The following is a 21,263-nucleotide window of genomic DNA, read 5'->3' as shown; positions in this document are numbered from 1 at the left end:
AACCCTGGGACAAGACCCACACGTGACCACAGCAGAGGAGCCCTTTTCCCTCAGGGCAGGACCCCTCTGGATGTGGTCCCCCAAAACAGAACCCATGTCCTCGCCTCAGCCTCTTCCTTCTTCTGCAGGAAAGAGAAAGTGAAAATCTTTCATCCCCCACAGCCCCCAACCACTGCCTGCACCCCCCACTCCCCTTTGCCCCTTCCTGGGATCCCCCCACTGTTACCTGCTCAGGCGTTCCCTGGGATGGCTGAGTCAGGAAATGGGGGGATGGGAAAAGCCCAGGGGTGTGTGGGGCACAGACCCAGAGCCTCCACCCTGGGGTGCCCCCTGGCCATGAGCACACTGTGGGGGCTGTGCTGGGCTCTGAGTCACCCCAAAATCTGAGGCACCCAGGGAAGGAGCTGTGACCCCCGCGCCCACCCAGCCACTCACTGCCCATCCCTGGGACCCCCATCCCCCTGGAAACCCGACCATGGGACCCCCATTCCCTTGGTCTCTCCTCCCTGGGACCCCCATCCCAGGACTCCCATTGCCCAGGAACACCATGGCCTTGATCCCATCCCATGGGCTGCTTCTTCTTCCAAAATCACTCTTCCCCAGGGTCCCCTATTGTTTCCCCCTGGACCCCCAACTGTGGGACCTACATCCCATTACCCAAAATCCCTGGGGATCATGTTCACAAGGACCTCTATCCCTGAATGCCCCCAGACATGGGGACCCCAATTTTCCTGGACCCCCATCCTCCTGGACACCCATCCTTGGTTCCCCACAACCCGTGAGCCCCCGCAGTTCTGGGAACACCATCCCCCTCTGAGCCCCCAGACTATCCCGTAATGTCCCCAGCCTGTCCCCTACTGTGTCTCTACCTTTCACCTGCCCTGCCCCCACCAAGGGCCACCTACACATGGGGACTGACCTTTCTTCCTTCCTTTTCATCCGAAGAGCCGCCACCCAGGGGACCGGTGGCCACAGCAGCGAGTGACAGCCAGTCCACATGCCTGGGGACACGGGGATGGCCAGGAAGGTGGCGCTGCTCCTGTGGGGTGAGTGCCCCGGGCACGGGCCTGACACCCCGGGGATGGGCCCTGGTGAGGCAGAGACCGGTGGGGAGGGGGCACAGGGGGGCTGCGGGGTGGCCTGAGGTCCCCAAGGCCAGCAGAGTCAGTGCATGAGCATGGACCCCAGTGTGACCAGAGCCCTGGGGTGGCTGTGGGGACAGGAACAGGGGAACTGGGATGTGGGGACAGGAAGAAGGGGATAGAGATATGGAGACAAGGATGTGGCAAAAGGAACCTTGGGGCTGGGGCAGCAGTGGGGACATGGGAACAGGGATGCAGGGACAGGGACTAGGGCCATGTCCCATGCAGATGGGCTATGGGGACAGGTGCCATTGGAATGGGATCATGGGCACAGGGACATGGGGATGTGGCAGTGGGGACACGTGCAGTAGGGCTGGGTGGAAGTGACCTGTGCAAACATGGGGTGTCCACAGTGTCCCCATGTCCTGCCTTAACCCAGGGTGACCGAGGTGTCCCTTTTCTGAAGACCTCTGTGCTACACCAGTGTTCCCCTTGGGGAAAGTTTGGGGATGGACAGCACACCTCACCCCCAGGTGCTTCTGTCCCTGCAGGGCAACCCCACCCAGCCCCTGTCCCTTCTCCCTTCCAGCCCAGATCTTCAGTTTCTCAGGTGAGTCCTCGGGGGATGCCATGTCCCCACCCCAGTGTCCCCAGCCCCACACTGGCCCTGGCAGGCTGGTGTCCCCTGTCACCTGCAGGTGCCCAGACCACCCAGCTCCTGGTGGAGCCCCCGTGGATACCAGCGGTGCTGTGGGACCGGGTGACACTGACCTGCCAGGGCTCGGGGACCACCGGTGCCACCACCTGGTACAAGGACGGGCAACGCTGGGGGCAGGACAGATGCGACCGCTTCATTGTCACCGAGGGTGGCACCTACAGGTGTCAGAGACGTGGCAGTGGGCTCAGCCCACCCGTGAGAGTCTTAAATGGTGAGGAGGGGATCTTAAATGCTCACGGTGCCCCCTGATAGGTCTGGGTGGGCTTCACTCCACTGGTGGCCTCACCCCTCTTGTGACAAGAGGCTGTCTCCTGCACTCAGGGACATCCCAGCGCATCCCAGTGGGATGGGACTCTCTGTGGCGACACCTGTGCCACGGGGATTCTCGTTGCATCCCTGGGATCCTTCCACACAATGGAGACTTCGTCCAGATGTGCCCAGTGCCATGGGCACCCACACTGGACATGTCTCGAGCCCCTCATTGTAATGAGACCCTCGTGTCCCACAGACCAGCTGGTGCTGCAGGTGCCAGCACTGACGCTGCTGGAGGGGGACTCGGTTACACTGCGCTGCCGGGCCATGCAGAACAAGACGGTCAGCAGGGTGCAATTTTACCAGGACGAGAAGGATCTGGAGGTGCCCCACATGGGAACCGAACTGTCCTTGTCCCCCCTGGAGCTGCACCACAGCGGCCGCTACCACTGCGAGGGCTCGGTGAACTTTGGGCTGTCACTGTCAGAACCAGTGACAGTGACAGTGCACGGTGAGCAACGCCATGACTGGATCTCCAATATACTGACACCCCCAAAGCCCCTTCCCAGTGGACTCAGAGTCACAGTCCTCACCTCCCCTCTCCTTCCCAGAGCTCTTCACGGTGCCGGTGCTGGAGGGTCCCCCCGAGCCCATCGAGGGGTCCCCCCTCAATCTCAGCTGCCTCAGCACCCCCAGCCCCCTGCGGCCCCGAGCCACCCTCCTGCATCTCTTCTACCGAGACGGGCAGTTGGTGGGGGACCCGCAGGTGTTCCCACATCTCCTGGTGCCCGCCGTGGGGGTCTCCCACTCGGGGAATTACAGCTGCCAGGTGCAGTCCGAGGGGGGGACTGTGCGGAAGAGCAGCGCCTGGCTCCGCGTCACGGTGTGCAGTGAGTACAGGGATGGGCACGGGGAGCCCCCACAGCCCTCCCAGGTCTCCCCTCCTTGCTCAACCCTCTGTGTGTTGCCCTGCTTTCCCTGGTCTCTCCCTGGTTGCTCCCGGCACCTTCCCTGGTGCCTGCATCTCTCATCACATCTGCTCACCCCTTCCCTAAGTGCACCTCTCCCTCTCTGAGGTCCCTCTATTATCCACAGGTCCCACCATCCCTGTCTGGATCCCCAAAACCTTCCCCGTGGTTCCCTTCAACTCTCCATATGTCCCTGCAGTGGATCTCCCACCCTTCCCTGGGGTCCCTTCCAACCCCTTCAAGCCTCCTCCATCTCTGGGCCCCGTTCTTCCTCCCTGGGATCCCCCCACCCCTCTCTAACCCTTTCTCTCCCTGAGTCCCTCACTGCTCCCTGGTGTCCCCCACTCCTCATCCCATGTCCCCAGTCCCTCCTGTGTTCCCCTTGCAGGGGTCCCGCTCTCAGGGGTGTCCCTGTGGGTGCAGCCCCCTGGGGGACAGGTGACACTGGGGGACCACCTGGTGCTGAGCTCTGTGGTGACCATAGGGACAGGTGCCCTGTCCTTCACCTTGGACTGGGGATCTTGGCCACACTGCTGGGAACGGGCACCCACCTTGAAATGCGGCATGGAGGGGACAAGGACAGCGGCCACAGCAGTGCTGGGCCAGTGATGGGGACAATGTGGCTGAGAGCCCCACACTGAACATCACTGTCCTGGGCAAGCAGGACCCTTGGTCTGAGGGTGATCCAACCCACAGCATCCCCAGTTCCACACATTCCCATTCCACCCCAACCCCCCCACACCATCCCCAACCCACCCCAGGTCACAGCCCCCAACACTGGGTGTCACAGCCCAGGGGAACTGGGACCGTCTGGCTCCAGGTATCCCCACTGCCAGGACATCCAGGCCACGGATCCCTAATGCCAGCTGTCACATGCCCCCCTCCCCATCAGGTCACATTCACCTTACTGAGCGTGACCCTCCCAGGGGAGTGAGACCCTTGGGATTGGGGTGATGCCCCTGTTGATATGCCTCATCAGGCCCATCACATCCTACCCATGCCATTCCCTGTCCCCCACGAGGTGACAGCCATCACCACCCTGGGACACAGCAGCCCTCATCCCATCCTCATCCCTCACCCCTCACCCATCACATGCCCCCATCCCACAGCACATGATGACCCCACCACCATGGGGTCACTGTCCTGGGTGAAGGAGACCCTCTGTCTCCAGGTGCCACCCCATAGACTCCCTCATTTCCCCATGCCAGGTGCCAGCCCCTCCTCCTAACCTCAGCCCTGTCTGTGTCCCCGCAGTGCCCGTGGCCAATGCCACCATCACCCCCGGTCCCCTGTCACACCAGGTGCACGCAGGTGACCCCGTGACCCTGCGCTGCCCAGTGCAGGTGGGATCAGCCCCTGTCAACTTCACCTGGCTGCACAATGGCCGGGAGGTGGCCCAGGGTCCCATCCTGGAGCTTGGGGACGTGGATGTGGGACATTCGGGCACCTACCAGTGCGTGGCCACCAACCAGCTGGCACAGGACGGGTACTGTGTGTTCCGGGCACTCAGCCCCGAGCTGGCCCTGAAGGTGACACCAAAGGGACACTGGAACAGAGGTGAGGTAACACAGGGTGATTGGGATTGTAGGACCCCTGGACTGACAGGTGACCCTGACGTGTCCCTTCTGTCCCCAGCAGTGGCCGCAGGGGTTAGCGTGTCTCTCCTGTTCCTGTTCCTGCTCGTGGGTGTAGCTGTGGGCTGGCACCGGTGGAACAACAGGGGTGGGTGACAGTGGGGGCAACAGGGGACCTGGGGAGGTGGGAGGCCACCTGGAATGTGGAGGTGATATCAGCACCCACAGCCCCTGACTTGGGGAGTGCTGAGCACTCAGAACCTTTGCTCACGTTCCTCAAGTATTTGGGGTGGTGTTGGAGGGTCTTGCAGGGATGTTGGGAGTTCTCTCAGCAATCCTGGGGGAATCTGGTGGGTCTCCCTCCCTGCCAAGATTGGCTTCTGGGCACTCATGGGGTCCAGAGCACTAGGGTTGTTCAGGGGATCAGGGGGGGCATCAGGGATGCTCAGGGGTCCTGGGAAAATCTGAGGGTCCAGTGAGGTTTCAGGATTCCTGAGGGGGCCTTGGGGACCCCACAGTTATCCCTCCTCTCTTTCCTTTGCAGATGCCAGGAAGCAGCAGGAAAGGTGAGTGGGGGGCTCAAACCACACTGTCCCCTTTCACCCCAACCCCCAAGACCTCCCATTCCTTCCCACACATCCCCTTTATCCCCGCAGGGCCCCCCCAGATCCCCTGGCCCCCCCAGAGGTGGGGGAGGTGCTGTACACCCACGTCGTGAGCACCAAGCAGATGGGGGGTGAGTACAGGGTGGGACACACACACAGGGACACGTCACCCACGAGTGTCACCCCCACCCAGATCCTACAGCCAGTGTCTCTCGCAGTGTCCCCCCGTGCCACCACACTCCAGGTGACCTACGCGGACCTGCGGGGACCCCATGGGCGACAGCGGGAACTCAGTGACATCTACGGGAATGTGCTGTGACACTCGGGGCTCCAGTGGGCACTGGGGGGCTCTGAGGGAACTGAGATGCGATGGGGGACTCCACCTGTGGGCGCGGGTTCCCCCCCTCGCCCCCCACCCTCCCCCCTGGCTCTTGTGGGTGCCCAACATTCACAGGGAGGTGGGCATAAGTGGGGGTCATGTGTGAGGCTGTACAGGGCACCCAGAGCTCCCCATGCCCCCAGAACCCCAAAGGGCTTCCTCACCATCCTTCCACTACCATGACTGGCTCCCCATTCCACATCCAAGTGCTCCCAGCACCCACAGACACTTCCCCATTCCCTCCCCACAGTGCTCCCAGTACCCACAGGGGCTCCCTAGTTCCCCTCCCAGTGCCTCTCCATTGCTCCCAGTAGATCCAGATGTTTCCTATTCTGTCTCCCCCTACCCCTGTTCTCCCGGTGGCTCTGCAATCTTCCTCTCAGCACTCTGAGCAAACCCATGGCTTCTCATCGCTCCTCCCAGTGCCAGGGGAACACAGGACTTGTTTCCCTGGATTGGCACCAAAATGCAGCGTTTCGGTTCAACTGGCAGAAATGGTGTTTCTTTGTTCAGCTCTGTCGGGCTTTAGGAATGGGATTCTCCAATTCTGGGCTGTCCCTAAAACCCAGGGGCTTCTGCTCCTCCCCCTGCCAGTGGAGGCACAAAAGGCAAGGGTCCCAAAGAGCTGAGAGAAGAACATTTTCCTGCAAACAGCAGATAGAACAAAAGCAACAGCAACAGCAACAAGGTTCAGTATACAAAGGAACACAAAAAAAACTATTTCCAGAGAAAGCCCCTTAAAAGGAAAACACCCCAAACACTTCCCCCAGCACGTTTCCTCCACCAGAGAAACCTGGTATGGCCATGGATCTTCGTTACTCTTGATGGCCAAAGCGATCTTTAGGAGGCTATGGATTTTCTTCTCCTCTGTCCAAAACCCCACCTCTGCTGTGTTCCCCACACAATGACTTCACAAAGGCCCTGTGTGGTAGTTCCAGAGCCTTCCACTTTTTAGGGCACTCAGAATGAGTCTGTGGCACAGGGTGGGGCTGAATTTCCAGTCAGTTCCAGGAGCTCTTGATGCCATTCCAGATCAAGGCAAACTGTACCGTGCCCTCTGCTACCAAAGGCATGGTATCCTGCTTTCAAGGTGTCTGCCAAGGAAGACTGGAACCACACTTGGAATGGAAAATATGACCACTTTCCCTTTCAAAATATTATAACTTTTAAATTACAGGGCTTCCAGGCAAAGATATGGGAACAGGAATAACAGTTCTTTACTAGAATACATATAACAAGGCAAACAAACAACACCGGCAGCAAAAACAAGCAGAAGCACAAACCCAGTCCCAGCCCTCTCTGGGCTGCGGGCGCTTCCCCTGCGGTGCAGTTCCGGGCACAGCCGGCAGGGGCGCTGGTGGCTCCCGGCCGGGCAGGGCGGGTGCGATGATTCCCCCGCGGCTGCAGGGAGCGCTGTGGCAACAGCTCGGCTGTCTCTCTCTCCATGGTTAATGGAGACTCAGCCGGCGGGAGAGAGAGAGAAGCTTCCTTCCCTCACTGATGGGGCTGGGAGGCAGCCTGGAACGGTGCCGCTCCAGATGGCAAAATGGACTGCAGATGGAACCCTTGGAGTGGCAGCTGGAACGGTGGGGGGAGGCACACACCAGCGTTTCAAAGGAAGTTTATCAAAAACTCTGAAGCTGTAGCAGGAGCTGCAGGGCTCGGGTGGGACATGGGGTGTCAGGTTAGTGTAGCAAAAAGCCTGAAGCAGTGGCAGAAATCAGTGGAGCTGGGCAGCCACAGCCGGGCTCCCGCAAACAGGCAGGAGATGCGCCCTCTGGGAAGGTCGAGGTGCTCTGGGTGCCGGGTTCTCCCCGGAGGCACCTGAGTATATGGGGAGGGTCCTTTCCAGTGAGATCGGGAGTTGAAAAGGTCCCAGTTCAAGGGCTGCCCTTATGAACAAAGCCTCACTCATGGTAGAAGAAACAGTGAAGGCTGGAAGTTGACAGTGGCAGCCAATTGTCGCCAGAGCAACAGCAGCACTGTCGCACCTCCGGTGCCAGGAACAAGAGAGAGAGAGGAACCCAGCCCAGCCCAGCCCCTCACGCTCCAGCCAAAATCTCATGGTATGTCTGCCCTTCCCAAGAGAAGTTGTTCTTGCACCCTGAGGAGCCCCACAGCAGAAGGGTCCTGGGAGAGCCCAGGGCAGAGATTTTGAGCTGTGGAATTGCCTCTGTCTCTTTGGCAGCTCTGCCAAAGGCCAGTGATGCCCTTTGGGCTCCCTAAAATCCCCTGTCCTGAGAGAATCGGTGCCAAGGATTGCTGGGGCAGACTGATATCATGGAAGGGAAATGTGTGCCAACACAGAGTGGGATTTGACACCAGAGAGCAGGGTGGGACATGACAACACAGGTTTCAATATCACAGAGCGGCCTGTGTCATCACCAAGCAGATTGTGACATCAGACACAGAGTGAATTGTGACGCCACAGGGCAGCAGTGTATGACATCACAGTGCAGCTGTGGTGACATCATATGGCGGTTTTGTGAAATCATAGACTGTGACATCACAGGGGGTGGTGTGACATCATAAATGGTCTGTTACATCAAGGAACGGGCTGTGACGTCACAGGAAATCTTTGAGGTTACTCGATTGGTCACTCTGCCCTGCTCCCCTCTCAAAGCTTCCCCCCAGAGAAGTCCCCGCATGCTGCTCCTGCAGAGCAGTGTCCCCTGTCCCCCTGGGTCCCCTCCTGCCCCCCAGCACCGTCAGTGATGATCCACAAGATCAATCCCCACAGCCTGGCACAGGGACAAGGGCCTGAGGCCATGGATGCGGTGGGACAGGGGAACAGGGACCCCCCAGCAGCATTCCAGCCTCAGCCCCCGTGGGGAGCCTGGGCCAGAGCTCCTTCCCCCAGATCTACAAAGGCACCAGACGGGACCAGGATGAGGGGCGTGCTCGAGGTCATGGACAGCAGCCACCACAAGGGCCTTCAGGGGAGGGGCTCTCACAGCCATCCCCCCCACCCAGCTGTCCTGTATCCATGTCCACTGACTCTCAGGCATCCATATCCCACATCTCCCACATCTCCATGTCCCACAGCCCCCACACACCCATGTCCCATGGATCCCATGCATCGACACCCCACACCTCCCAATGTATCCACCTTCCTCAGCTCCCACATGTTCCTGGTGGTCCTCCCGGCTGGCACCAGCCCAGCCCAGTGTGTGGAGCCACACTGGGGGTCCACCTCCCTCTTCCCCCCACCCAGAAGAACAAGAAAATCACCCATGGGAATGTCTCTGCTGAGAAGATGCTGCTGGCAGTGCTGAGATCGGCCACTGCCTGCCTGAGCTTGCAGAAGGAACAACTTCTTCCTTCTTTCCTTCTTTCCTTCTTTCCTTCTTTCCTTCTTTCCTTCTTTCCTTCTTTCCTTCTTTCCTTCTTTCCTTCTTTCCTTCTTTCCTTCTTTCCTTCTTTCCTTCTTTCTTTCCTTCCTTCCTTCCTTCCTTCCTTCCTTCCTTCCTTCCTTCCTTCCTTCCTTCCTTCCTTCCTTCCTTCCTTCCTTCCTTCCTTCCTTCCTTCCTTCCTTCCTTCCTTCCTTCCTTCCTTCCTTCCTTCCTTCCTCCCTCCCTCCCTCCCTCCCTCCCTCCCTCCCTCCCTCCCTCCCTCCCCTGGACCCTTCGACTGCACTGGGCAGTGGGGACGGGCTGAGACGGCCCAAACATGGGAAGGGCAAATCCAAGAGATGGCAGAGATGAAAGTGCAGAAGCCAAGAGGCGACCGAGGCTGTGAGAGGAACAACCCCGCAGGCAGCGAGCACAGGGAGGAAGGAGGAGCACGAGTGGCTGCAGATGCCAGTGAGAGGATTTCAGGGATCCCAAAGGGCATTGCTGGGCTTTGGCAGAGCTGCTGTGGAGACAGAGGCAATTGCACAGCTCAGTACCTGGTCTGGTTTTCCACAGCCCCCCAAGACCCTGATGCGGGTGAGAAGCCCCCCAGGATTTACAGTGGGGGGTTACAGGAGGTAGGTGTCAGCTGGGGAGGGCACAGACACCCCCACGACTCCCCAGATCCATCCCAATCCCCCATCCCTTGGAGGGTCTCAGAGCTGGGAACCAGGGGACAGACAAGACCCGTCAGCTGAAACACTCGTGACACTCACGGACGTCTCCCCTCTGTCCACAGCACCCAGTGACCATCCTGCCCCCTCTGCCCCAGCACTGTGGTGAAAAACTGCAGCTTTTTCCCTTTGGAAAAATGGCTGATTTGGCTCCAGATTGCAGCTGTGGGGCTGAGATTCCCCCAATCTGTAGTGGCTGAAGCTGTTGGGGGCTCCCCTACTCTCTCCAGATCCTCACTATATCCCCCATGGGGTTTCTGTCCTGGGGGACTGGGACACTTTGGGTTTCTTGCCACTTGGGAGAACTCCTGCTCCAGACTTCTCCATACTCACTTGTGCCCTGCAGGATCTGAGCTGGCAAGAGCAGCTTGGGAATGGAGCCCCAGGCAGGAAGGAGCTCCCCAACTCCTCCTCCTTGAAGCCCGCGGCCATCCAAGCGTGGGGCCCAGCCATGGCCCAGCCCCAGTGCACAGGGATGGGCACTGCCCAGCCCTGCTCTGCCCAGCCCCAGGTGGCAGCCACGACCTGAGGGTCCCCCCGCCCCCTTGGCTTTGATTCTGGCAGCTTTAGAGCTGCTGCAAAGGTGAGAATTCTGTGGCAGGAAAAGGCCTGGCTGTGGTTTGCTGAGCCCTGCAAGAAGCTCAAAAGCCAATGGGAGCCCAAGCAGTGGCTCTGCGAGGGCCTTTGATGGTTTCCAGAGCAGGGCTGGCCGGAAACCCCCCTGCAGGGGCAGCTGTGTGGACAGCAGTCCGGAAATGAAGCAAATGATCATTTTGTCCCTGACAAAAGCGAGGGGCTGAAAGAGCCCAAGAAGTTCTGCAAGTCCCACACCCTTCTGCTCAACAACCTGACCGGGCCCCTCTCTCTTGAACAAAACCTGCGGCCCTTTGGAACCTTCCAGAAGGAATATTTGGGTTCAGGATGTGGACACCAGAAGAGAAGGAAAAGTGGAAATATTGAGCAGGGGCTCCACGCACGGATCTGGGGAACAGGGGTGTCCCAGCAGGAGCAGGGAGTGCCCTGGCAGGGGAATTCAGGGCAGGCTGGAGGGCATTTACCAGGAAAGCAGACCCTGAGGGACACACGGCCATTTCCACGGATTCCTGTGCGCTGTTCCAAGGATGGACAGAGTTTCTCCCCTTTTGTCAGGAGAAGCCATGGGAAGTAAACCAAGTTTCAGGGTGGGAAGGAAGAAAAACTGGAAGAGTTCCGAAACATGGGCAAACCAAAGCCTTCCCTATGGGCTGGGTTGCTTCCCAGCAGGCAGGGAACAATCCCATGGATCTGTTGGACACTCAGGGAGATTCCACACTCTGTGTTATCCACAAGTGAACGCTGCTGTGGGATGCACCAATGGGCTCCTAAAGAGAACCAAAACGTCTCATTTCTCTGTGATTTGTTTATGTTTTTATTGTGAGGCATTTGTTGGCAGGGCAATGATTAAAAGGATTCTATCAACCAGACCATTTTCTACATTGTCAGTTTGACTTTTGGTGAGTTTTTTTTTTTTTAATGGGGAAAAAAAAGAAGTGTTTTGGGGAAATATTTTTGCTTTTATTTCACGGTTGTATAATTTTGTCTCAGCCAAATGGTCCTAAGGGAATTCAACCAAATTTAGGCTGGCATTTACCTTCATCAGGGCAAGGTTGTATCAACTGCCCCCTTTAAGTTTGGGCAGCCCAAAGGTCACAGAGCCCCACTGGGGACAGGGAGAATGCTCAGGGCCCCCTCCAGGATGTGCCACCTCTGGGACAGGAATCCCCAAGGATGTGGCACCCCCAGAACGAGGACCCCTCGGGCCAAAACCCTGGGACAAGACCCACACATGACCACAGCAGAGGAGCCCTTTTCCCTCAGGGCAGGACCCCTCTGGATGTGGTCCCCCAAAACAGAACCCACGTCCTCGCCTCAGCCTCTTCCTTCTTCTGCAGGAAAGAGAAAGTGAAAATCTTTCATCCCCCACAGCCCCCAACCACTGCCTGCACCCCCCACTCCCCTTTGCCCCTTCCTGGGATCCCCCCACCGTTACCTGCTCAGGTGTTCCCTGGGATGGCTGAGTCAGGAAATGGGGGGATGGGAAAAGCCCAGGGGTGTGTGGGGCACAGACCCAGAGCCTCCACCCTGGGGTGCCCCCCTGGCCATGAGCACACTGTGGGGGCTGTGCTGGGCTCTGAGTCACCCCAAAATCTGAGGCACCCAGGGAAGGAGCTGTGACCCCCGCGCCCACCCAGCCACTCACTGCCCATCCCTGGGACCCCCCATTCCCCTGGAAACCCGACCATGGGACCCCCATTGCCTTGGTCTCTCCTCCCTGGGACCCCCATCCCAGGACTCCCATTGCCCAGGAACACCATGGCCTTGATCCCATCCCATGGGCTGCTTCTTCATCCAAAACCACTCTTCCCCAGGGTCCCCTATTGTTTCCCCCTGAACCCCCAACTCTGGGACCTACATCCCATTACCCAAAATCCCTGGGGATCATGTTCACAAGGACCTCTATCCCTGAATGCCCCCAGACATGGGGACCCCAATTTTCCTGGACCCCCATCCTCCTGGACACCCATCCTTGGTTCCCCACAACCCGTGAGCCCCCCCAGTTCTGGGAACACCATCCCCCTCTGAGCCCCCAGACTATCCCATAATGTTCCCAGCCTGTCCCCTACTGTGTCTCCACCTTTCACCTGCCCTGCCCCCACCAAGGGCCACCTACACATGGGGACGAGGTATGACCTTTCTTCCTTCCTCTTCATCCGAAGAGCCGCCACCCAGGGGACCGGTGGCCACAGCAGCGAGTGACAGCCAGTCCACATGGCTGGGGACACGGGGATGGCCGGGAAGGTGGCGCTGCTCCTGTGGGGTGAGTGCCCCGGGCACGGGCCTGACACCCCGGGGATGGGCCCTGGTGAGGCAGAGACCGGTGGGGAGGGGGCACAGGGGGGCTGCGGGGTGCCCTGAGGTCGCCAATGAAAGCAGTGCCTCTCAATGGGCATGGACCCCAGTGTGACAAGAGCCCTGGGGTGGCTGTGGGGACAGGAGCAGGGGAACTGGGATGTGGGGACAGGAAGAAGGGGATAGAGATATGGAGACAAGGATGTGGCAAAAGGAACCTTGGGGCTGGGGCAGCAGTGGGGACATGGGAACAGGGATACAGGGACAGGGACTAGGGCCATGTCCCATGCAGATGGGCTATGGGGACAGGTGCCATTGGAATGGGATCATGGGCACAGGGACATGGGGATGTGGCAGTGGGGACACGTGCAGTAAGGCTGGGTGGAAGTGACCTGTGCAAACATGGGGTGTCCACAGTGTCCCCATGTCCTGCCTTAACCCAGGGTGACCAAGGTGTCCCTGTCCTGAAGACCTCTCTGCTACACCAGTGTTCCCCTTGGGGAATGTTTGGGGATGGACAGCACACCTCACCCCCAGGTGCTTCTGTCCCTGCAGGGCAACCCCACCCAGCCCCTGTCCCTTCTCCCTTCCAGCCCTGACCCTCGACCTCGCTGGTGAGTCCTCAGGGGATGCCATGTCCCCACCCTGCTGTCCCCAGCCCCGTGGCGGCCCTGGCAGGCTGGTGTCCCCAGTCACTCACAGACACCCAGACCACCCAGCTCCTGGTGGAGCCCCCGTGGATACCAGCGGTGCTGTGGGACCGGGTGACACTGACCTGCCAGGGCTTGGGGACAGCCGGTGCCACCACCTGGTACAAGGACGGGCAACGCTGGGGGCAGGACAGACGCGACCGCTTCACTGTCACCGTGAGTGGCACCTACAAGTGTCAGAGACGTGGCAGTGGGCTCAGCCCCCCCGTGGCAGTCTTAAATGGTGAGGAGGGGATCATAAATGGTCACGGTGGCCCCGTGATAGGTCTGGGTGAGTTCCACTCCATGAGTGGCCTCACAACTCTTGGGTGGCAAGAGCTTGTCCCCTGCACTCAGGGACATCCCAGTGCATCCCAGTGGGATGGGAACCCTGTGGTGACACTTGTGTCATGGGGTTGCTCCTGGTGTCCCTGGGATCCTCTTGCATAATGGAGACTCCACCCAGATCTCCCATGTGCTGTGGGCACCCACCTTGGACCTGTCTCGAGCCCCTCAGTTTTATGGGACCCTCCTGTCCCACAGACCAGCTGGTGCTGCAGGTGCCAGCCCGGACACTGCTGGAAGGGGACACGGTGACACTGCGCTGCCGGGCCATGCACGACATGTCGGTCAGCAGGGTGAGATTTTACCAGGATGGGAAGGATCGGGGGTGGGCCCTCAGGGGGGCCAAGCTGTCCCTGTCCCCCCTGGAGCTGCACCACAGAGGCCACTACCACTGCGAGGGCTCAGTGGGCTTATGGCCATCATTGTCACCTCCAGTGACAGTGACAGTGCACGGTGAGCACCCCCATGGCTGCATCTCCAATATCCTGACACCCCCAAAGCCCCTTCCCAGTGGACTCAGTCACAGTCCTCCCCTCCCCTCTCCTTCCCAGAGCTCTTCACGGTGCCGGTGCTGGAGGGTCCCCCCGAGCTCACTGAGGGGTCCCCCCTCAATCTCCGCTGTCTCAGCACCCCCAGTCCCCTGCGGCCCCAAGTGCCCCTCCAGCACCTCTTCTACCGGGACAGGCAGTTGGTGGGGGGCCCGCAGGTGTCCCCACAGCTCCTGGTGCCCGCCGTGGAGCTCTCCCACTCGGGATATTACAGCTGCCAGGTGCGCTCCGAGGGGGGGATCGTGCAGAAGAGCAGCGCCTGGCTCCGCGTCACGGTGCACAGTGAGTGCAGGGACGGGCACGGGGAGCCTGCACAGCCTCACTGCAGCCACACCCCATTACTGCCCAGACCGCTTATGCCTGTTGGGCGTCATCCATCCTTTCCCATGTCCCTCGCCAAATCCCCCAACCCTTCCTGGGTACCCCCATCTTTCCTCTCAAGTTTTTCCACGTCCCCCCATCACTGCTCGGGTCTCCCTCCGTGTCCACCCAGCCCTCACTGGGTCCCTTCACCCGTTCCTGGGTCAACCCCACCCCTCTCTGATCTCCCCTCATGATCTTCAGGTCCCACCCTACCCTCCCTCTGGTGCCCCCTCAGCCTGCTCCCTGAACCCCCCATCATTCCTTGGGGTTCCTTTCCAAGCCCCCCATCAAATCTCTGCCCCATCTTCCTCCCTGGGGTTCCCGTGACCCTTGACAACTCCCCCGTGTCCCTCACTGTCCCCTGGTTTCTCCCCCCCTGTCCTGCAGGGGTCCCGCTCTCAGGGGTGTCAGTGTGGGCGCAGCCCCCCGGGGGACAGGTGGCACTGGGGGACCGCCTGGTGCTGAACTGCACAGTGGCCACGGGGACAGGTCCTCTGTCCTTCACCTGGCACCGAGGGGGCTCGGAGACACTACTGGGCACCAGCCCCCACCTGGAGCTGCGCCATGTTGGGGACAATGACAGCGGCCACTATCACTGCCGGGTCAGCGATGGGGACAGTGTGGCCGAGAGTGTCCCTATAAATGTCACCGTCCTTGGTAAGCAGGACCCTCGGGCTGGGGGTGGCCTCACCACCTCATCATCCAGGAAACTCTCATCCCCGTGTCCCTGTCCCTCTTGCTGGCTTCCAGCACCTCCCCCCATCCTCAGACCCACCTCTCTCTCCGCAGTGCCCGTGGCCAATGCCACCATCACCCCCGGTCCCCTGTCACACCAGGTGCACGCAGGTGACCCCGTGACCCTGCACTGCTCAGTGCAGGTGGGCTCAGCCCCTGTCACCTTCACCTGGCTGCACAACGGCCGGGAGGTGGCCCAGGGTCCCATCCTTGAGCTTGGGGACGTGGATGTGGGACATTCGGGCACCTACCAGTGTGTGGCCACCAACCAGCTGGGACAGGACGGGCACCGCGTGTTCCGGGCACTCAGCCCTGAGCTGGCCCTGGAGGTGACACTGCAGGGACCCAAGGGCACAGGTGGGGTCACCCAGGGTCACCAGTTAGTGCAGGACCCCTGGGGTGATGGGTGATCTCGATGTTTCCTTCTCTGTTTCTTGCAGTGGCCGCAGGGGTTGGTGGGTCCCTTTTCCTCCTGGTCCTGCTTGTGGCTGTAATTGTGACCTGGCACCGGTGGCACCGCCTGGGTGGGTGACAGTGAGGAGACGGGGGTCCCAGGGAGCAGTGGAAAGCCCCTCAGATTCAGGGAACAATAAGTCAGCATCCATAGTTTTACCATTCTAACCTTGGCTGGGAATCCTGTAAGGTTTGGGGAATGCTGGAGGGTTCTGCAGGCATGTTGGGGGTTCTTTCAGAGCTCCTGTGTTTGTTTTGGGGAGTCCCTCTCCCTTCTGGGCTTTGGGTTCTTGCCACCGAGTTGGTTGGGGACACTGGGGAGGTTCATGAATTCTGGGGTGCTTCAGGAGTTCTTGGGGGCCCTGTGAGGAACTGAGGGTCCCGTGGGGGTTCAGGAATCCTGAGAGGGGTCAGGGCCCCAGGGACCCCATAGTCATTTTTCCCCTCTTTCCTCTGCAGCCACCAGGAAGCACCAGAAAAGGTGAGCGGGGGTCTCCAACTGTAGCCCCTCTTTTACACCCACTCCACTACTCTCCATCCCTTCCCACACATCCCCTTTATCCCCACAGGGCCCCCCCGGAGCCTCCAGCCCCCCCAGAGGAGGGGGAGGTTCTGTACACCCATGTCGTGAACACCAAACAGGCACAGCGTGAGTACAGTGGTGTGGGGGGAACAGTGACACCTCACCCACTGGTGTCACCCCCCACCTTGGTACCCCCAACTGGTTTCTCCTGCAGGGTCCCCCCATGTCACCGTCCCCCAGGAACCGCAGGTGACCTACGCAGAGCTGCCAGGACCCCACGGAAAACCACAGGAGCCCAGTGACATCTTTGAGACTGTGCCGTAACACTAAGGGGGCAGTGGGGGACACAGGGGTCCCCACCTATGTGTGTGCTGCCACTAAAATCTGCCCCTCCCCCTGCCAGTGGAGGCTCAAAAGGCAAAGATCCCAAAGGGCTGAGAGAAGAACCGTTTCCTGCAAACAGCAATGAGAGAACAAAACCAACAGCAACAGCGGCAACAAGATTCAGAATCCAAAGGTGAATTTCCAAGGAAAGTCCCCAACAAGGAATAAACTCTGGACCCTTCCCCCAGCACATTTTCTCCACCAGAGGAACCTGGCAGGGCCCTGGACCTTCATTGCTCTGATGGCCAAAGCAGCCATCAGGAGGCTCTGGATTCTCTTCTGCCCTGTCTCAAACCCCTCCTCTGCTGTGCTCTCCACATGATGATGTCACAAAGGCGCTGTGGGTGTTCCTGAGTCTCCCCCTTTTCCAGGGCAGTCAGGATCGGGCCATGGCACAGGGTGAGCTGTCACAGACAGGAAAAGTTTGATGTCTGGAGACATTTTGGAACACCAGTGTGTGGCTGGGGTGGATCATGCCTTGCTTTTGGTGAGAAAGGGCCCCATCTGTCAAACCCAGCTCCTTAGTGGCCGGGTGACCACAAGTCCCACCTGGGGGGAGGGCCCTTGGTGGCCCAAGGGCTGCAAAGGCAGAGCATGAGGTGGCCCTGTGTCTGACCGTGTCTTCTCTTGGAGTGTTTGTCCCATCCATGCTGGAACCCAGGACCTGTCAACTGTCTTGGTTTAAAAAAGAAATGTCTGCCAAGGAAAGCGGGAACCTTCCTGGAATGGAAAGAAGACCCATGCCGAAAAATTTGCACGATTTCAGAAAATAAAGGGTTTCCAGGAAAAATTGCAGGAAAATGTATAACAGCTATTTACGAGAAAATTTTAAGAACAAACGGTGTAGGGACATCCGAGGACGGCAAGGAACAGGAAACTCTGCAAACCTGAGACACTTACAGAAATATGAGGTTTTATTGCAAGGCTCGTGGGTTAAAAGGGGGTCTGCCTTCAGCCACCAGCCTCGGCTGAAGGGAAGCCTCAAGGAGAGAGAGATATGAGGTAAAAGCAAAAGGCATGAGAGCAAGGAGTAAGAAGGGAAAAGGGCAAAAGGGCCAAAGAGGGCAAAAAGCAGGGCTGAGGACCCCGTCACCATACATTATATCTTCTTCTCTAATGAATATTCTACTTTACATTAACCAACCGGCGCGAGATACAAAACTTACAAACTTTGCATGCAGCCTAGGAGAACTACTATGTTACCACACTAATCTATTCTAAACTCTAAAGGCTACTTTCTTATCTAATTTTCCCCTTACACCTTGGTAGGGCTACTCCCTGGAGCTTCTTTTTGTCTGTTATCACCCAACCCATCACCAACTAATCACCGTCTTCCTGCATGCCATGCCTACATCTCAAAGCTAGCTTTCATTTCTATATCCCTCACAGGTTTTATATTTACAGTATTTCTTGTCAGGAAACCATATTTGTAGGCTTTCCCTGTCTCATCTTTCTCAACAAAACGGAAAAAACAACACCACAAAAGCAGAACTTTCCCACCCGCTCAGGGCTGGTTTTTCATCTTTGGTGCATTTATGACCACGTCCACTAGGGGGTGCTGCCGAGAGCACGCCAGGCCAGCAGGGGGCGCTGCAGGGAGCACCCCCGGCCTGCAGGGGGCGCTGCAGGGAGCATCCCCGGCCTGCAGGGGGCGCTGCAGGGAGCACTCCCGGCCTGCAGGGGGCGCTGCAGGGAGCACTCCCGGCCTGCAGGGGGCGCTGCAGGGAGCACCCCCGGCCTGCAGGGGGCGCCCCGGGGCCAGCTCGAACCCCTCAGGGCCGATGGCGGCCTCGGCCGGCAGGGAGGAGGGGAAATCGCTCCTTTTGCAAACTCGCGGCCACCAATCGGTCCCGGCACCACCGCCGGCAGCGGGCTGAAGCGGCCAAGGCAGCACGTTGGATCCCAGTGCCGAGCGGCAGCCTAGCAGCGCCCCGGGGCCAGGCACACGCCCTGTGCAACACACGCGACCGCTCTCCCCGATCCTGAATGGAGGGAAGGCAGCACCAACTGCCCGGCCAAGTCTCAGCTCACAACAGCACCTCTTGCGACTTTGCGTCATAGTTCCTGAAAACCCGCAGCCTTTTCCCCTTTTCCTCCTTCAGCCGTGGCACAGCAGCTTTGGGAACGTTGAATTCTCCTGGAATCATGAGGAAAGCAGGTGCTCAGTGCTGCCCCTGCCAGGGCTCCTCAGGGGGCTCCAGCCCACGTTTGGAGTTCCTGCTCTTCCTGGGCCACTGCTGGTCCTGACACAGCAGCCGCAGGGAGACGAGGAGAGGAAGAGGAGGAGAGCAGAGCCACAGCCCCGAGGGCTCTGCAGCTGCAGCTGGAGCACAGGGACAGCCTGGGCTGGAAGCAGTGACTTGAGAGGGCAAAATGGGGCGAAATTGGAGCTGGTTGGGCCAATGCCCCTGGTTCTGCTCTGGGTGCTGCAGGCCCTTAACGAGGTGTTGGAATTAGGGCTGGGGTTCCTAAAGTTCAGCCGTGCTCCTAAACCACCCCCATCCGCAAACACATGGCTCTGCTGCCTGTCCCTGGGATTTTGAGCATTGGACATATTTTGGGGGTCAGATGCCCCCAGCTCAGCCCACAAGGACCTATTTTGGCTGCTGGGAAGGTTTTCTGGTGATTTTTATGGGTGTTGGAGATGATTCAGTGCCTGTGCCAGGTGGCTGGTGTTTCAGGCTGGCCGGCCAGCAAGGCCGAGCTGGAGCAGCGGCTGAGGTGGGAGCGGCTGGAGCAGGTGGCCACGGGAACAGCACCTGGCCGTGCAGGTGGAGCAGGAGTGCCAGGAATTGCTCAGGGTGCTCAGGTGAGGCCCACGGGGCCGGAGCATGGTGGGGCACTGCTTGCCATTCGTGCTGCCCCGAGATTTTGGGACAGAGCAGTGACACCCATCAGCGTCCTAAACCCCATCAGGGCTCGGGCACAGCCTCCCAGCAGGTCCCAGACCAGGCCTTGGGGATGATTTGGGCACTCCTGGGCTTGTTCCCGACAAAGGGCAGCGCTCCGGGAGCAGTTGGCACATCCCGAAGGATCAGCCCGGGGCTGCTGGAGCCCCAGTGCTGCGGGCAAGGACGGCGGGAGGGAGCCGGGCCCCGCTCAGGCGGCGCTGCCCGAGGAACGTCTCCTCCTGCAGGAGCTCGGGAGCCTCTGCCGGTGCCCGCCCTGCGGCTGTCGGGGGACAGCGGCTGGGAGGGGCCGGGATGGAGGGTCCGGGACCCCCGTGGGGAGCCCCGAGGGTGGAGGAACCGAAATGGCCGAGGGGAGACCCCGGCAGGGCGGGGGAGCAGAGACCCTGCGCTGGGCTCTGCGGAAAGGAGGGACCGGCACGGTGGTCCCAGAGCACTGGGAAGGGGCCCGGCTGCCATCGCGCTGCGAGTGCCAGGACTGTCACTGGGAGACTGAACCGAGAGTGACAGCGTGTCCGAAGCCAATGTCGCGATGATGTGTCGGGACCGGCCGTTGCCAGGGGAATGCCCCCACAGCTTTGGGCACTCGGAATGGGCGAGGCAGGGGCGGGGCTGAGCCCGGTCTATTCCCCGAGGAGGGCAGGGATGGAGCCACTTTGGGAACACCTGCAAACGACACAGGGTCACTTCACACAGCCCCACCATGGCTGCGAGGCAGAGTCCCTGCTCCATATTTCCACACTTTTCCCTGGTCTGGTAGCCGCAGTCAGAACGCCAAATATTCCTTCCAGGCTATTCCACTGAGCTGCAGCTTTCAGATAGGAAGGAGGGTCCTGGTCAGGTTGTTGAGCAGATTGTTATTGTTTTTGCAGAATTTCTGGGGCTCTCTCAATCCCTTGCTGAAAGGGACAAAAGGATCATTTGCTTCATTTCCGGACTGCTGCCCACACAGCTGCCCCTGCAGGAGAGTTTCCGGCCAGCCCTGTTCTGAAAACCATCAAAGGCCCTCGCAGAGCCACTGCTTGGGCTCCCATTGGCTTTTGAGCTTCTTGCAGGGCTCAGCAAACCACAGCCAGGCCTTTTCCTGCCACAGAATTCTCACCTTTGCAGCAGCTCTAAAGCTGCCAGAATCAAAGCCAAGGGGGCGGGGGGACCCTCAGGTCCTGGCTGCCACCTGGGGCTGGGCAGAGCAGGGCTGGGCAGTGCCCATCCCTGTGCACTGGGGCTGGGCCATGGCTGGGCCCCACGCTTGGATGGCCGCGGGCTTCAAGGAGGAGGAGTTGGGGAGCTCCTTCCTGCCTGGGGCTCCATTCCCAACCTGCTCTTGCCAACTCAGATCCTGCAGGGGCCAGCAAGGATGGAGGACTCTGGAGCCTTCCCAGAGCCGCTGTCCCCCAGGACAGGACCCTCTTGGCCTGCATGTGTCCACCCCAGGGACAGGATCCCCCCATGTCAGGGCCCCCCTGGGTGTGCCCCCCCAGGACAGAACCCCCCCACCCCCCTCCCCGCATGTGACACTCAGCACAAACAGCCTCTTCCTTCTTCTGCAGGAGGGAGAAAGTGAAAGTGTTGGGGGAGCACAGCTGGATATCCCCATCCTCCACAGACTTTCAATCCTCCCTGCAGACCGCTCACCCCTGCTTCCCCCACCCTGGGGTTCTCCCATGCAGTTTCCTGTGCAGGTGCTCCCCAGGATCATCACGGCACGAACTGGGTGGCTGTGAAATTGAGGGATAAAAGGAAGGAAATGGTAATGAAGAGAGGAAAAAGCTCCTGGATGT

General features: G+C 59.6%; 2 protein-coding genes and 1 long non-coding RNA gene across 3 annotated transcripts; all 3 read left to right on the top strand.

Annotated features, from left to right (window-relative positions):
• Window positions 1-997: 997 nt before the first annotated feature.
• Window positions 998-5,518, top strand: LOC136304073 (Fc receptor-like protein 4). The gene is given in 10 exon segments (XM_066207742.1): window positions 998-1,046; window positions 1,672-1,718; window positions 1,720-2,011; window positions 2,309-2,563; window positions 2,664-2,942; window positions 4,275-4,577; window positions 4,656-4,742; window positions 5,139-5,160; window positions 5,251-5,330; window positions 5,418-5,518. Coding segments are annotated over 10 exon segments (1,515 nt in total).
• A 7,644-nt stretch (window positions 5,519-13,162) lies between these two features.
• LOC136304076 (Fc receptor-like protein 3) lies at window positions 13,163-15,623 on the top strand. The gene is made up of 5 exons (XM_066207746.1): window positions 13,163-13,514; window positions 13,766-14,020; window positions 14,119-14,397; window positions 14,866-15,135; window positions 15,268-15,623. The coding sequence occupies exons 1-5, from the start codon at window positions 13,163-13,165 to the stop codon at window positions 15,621-15,623; spliced, it is 1,512 nt and encodes a 503-aa protein (XP_066063843.1).
• A 49-nt stretch (window positions 15,624-15,672) lies between these two features.
• Window positions 15,673-16,890, top strand: LOC136304083 (uncharacterized). Its single transcript, XR_010724375.1, has 4 exons — window positions 15,673-15,737; window positions 16,126-16,147; window positions 16,236-16,315; window positions 16,404-16,890. It is a non-coding gene; the product is annotated as an uncharacterized lncRNA (long non-coding RNA).
• The last annotated feature ends 4,373 nt before the right edge of the window (window positions 16,891-21,263 follow it).

Source organism: Chamaea fasciata, unplaced genomic scaffold (assembly GCF_029207755.1).
Source record: "Chamaea fasciata isolate MVZ Bird 193981 ecotype frontalis unplaced genomic scaffold, bChaFas1.0.hap1 SCAF_47, whole genome shotgun sequence".
Classification (NCBI taxonomy): Eukaryota; Metazoa; Chordata; class Aves; order Passeriformes; family Sylviidae; genus Chamaea; species Chamaea fasciata.
This window is presented reverse-complemented; position numbering and strand designations above follow the sequence as displayed.

Coding starts and splice junctions, on each gene's coding strand:
- LOC136304076 (XM_066207746.1), top strand. CDS start 13,163: ATGCCATGTCCCCACCCTGCTGTCCCCAGCCCCGTGGCGGCCCTGGCA. Junction 13,515..13,765: donor TGGCCCCGTGATAGGTCTGG/GTGAGTTCCACT, acceptor CCTGTCCCACAG/ACCAGCTGGTGCTGCAGGTG. Junction 15,136..15,267: donor TATAAATGTCACCGTCCTTG/GTAAGCAGGACC, acceptor CTCTCTCCGCAG/TGCCCGTGGCCAATGCCACC.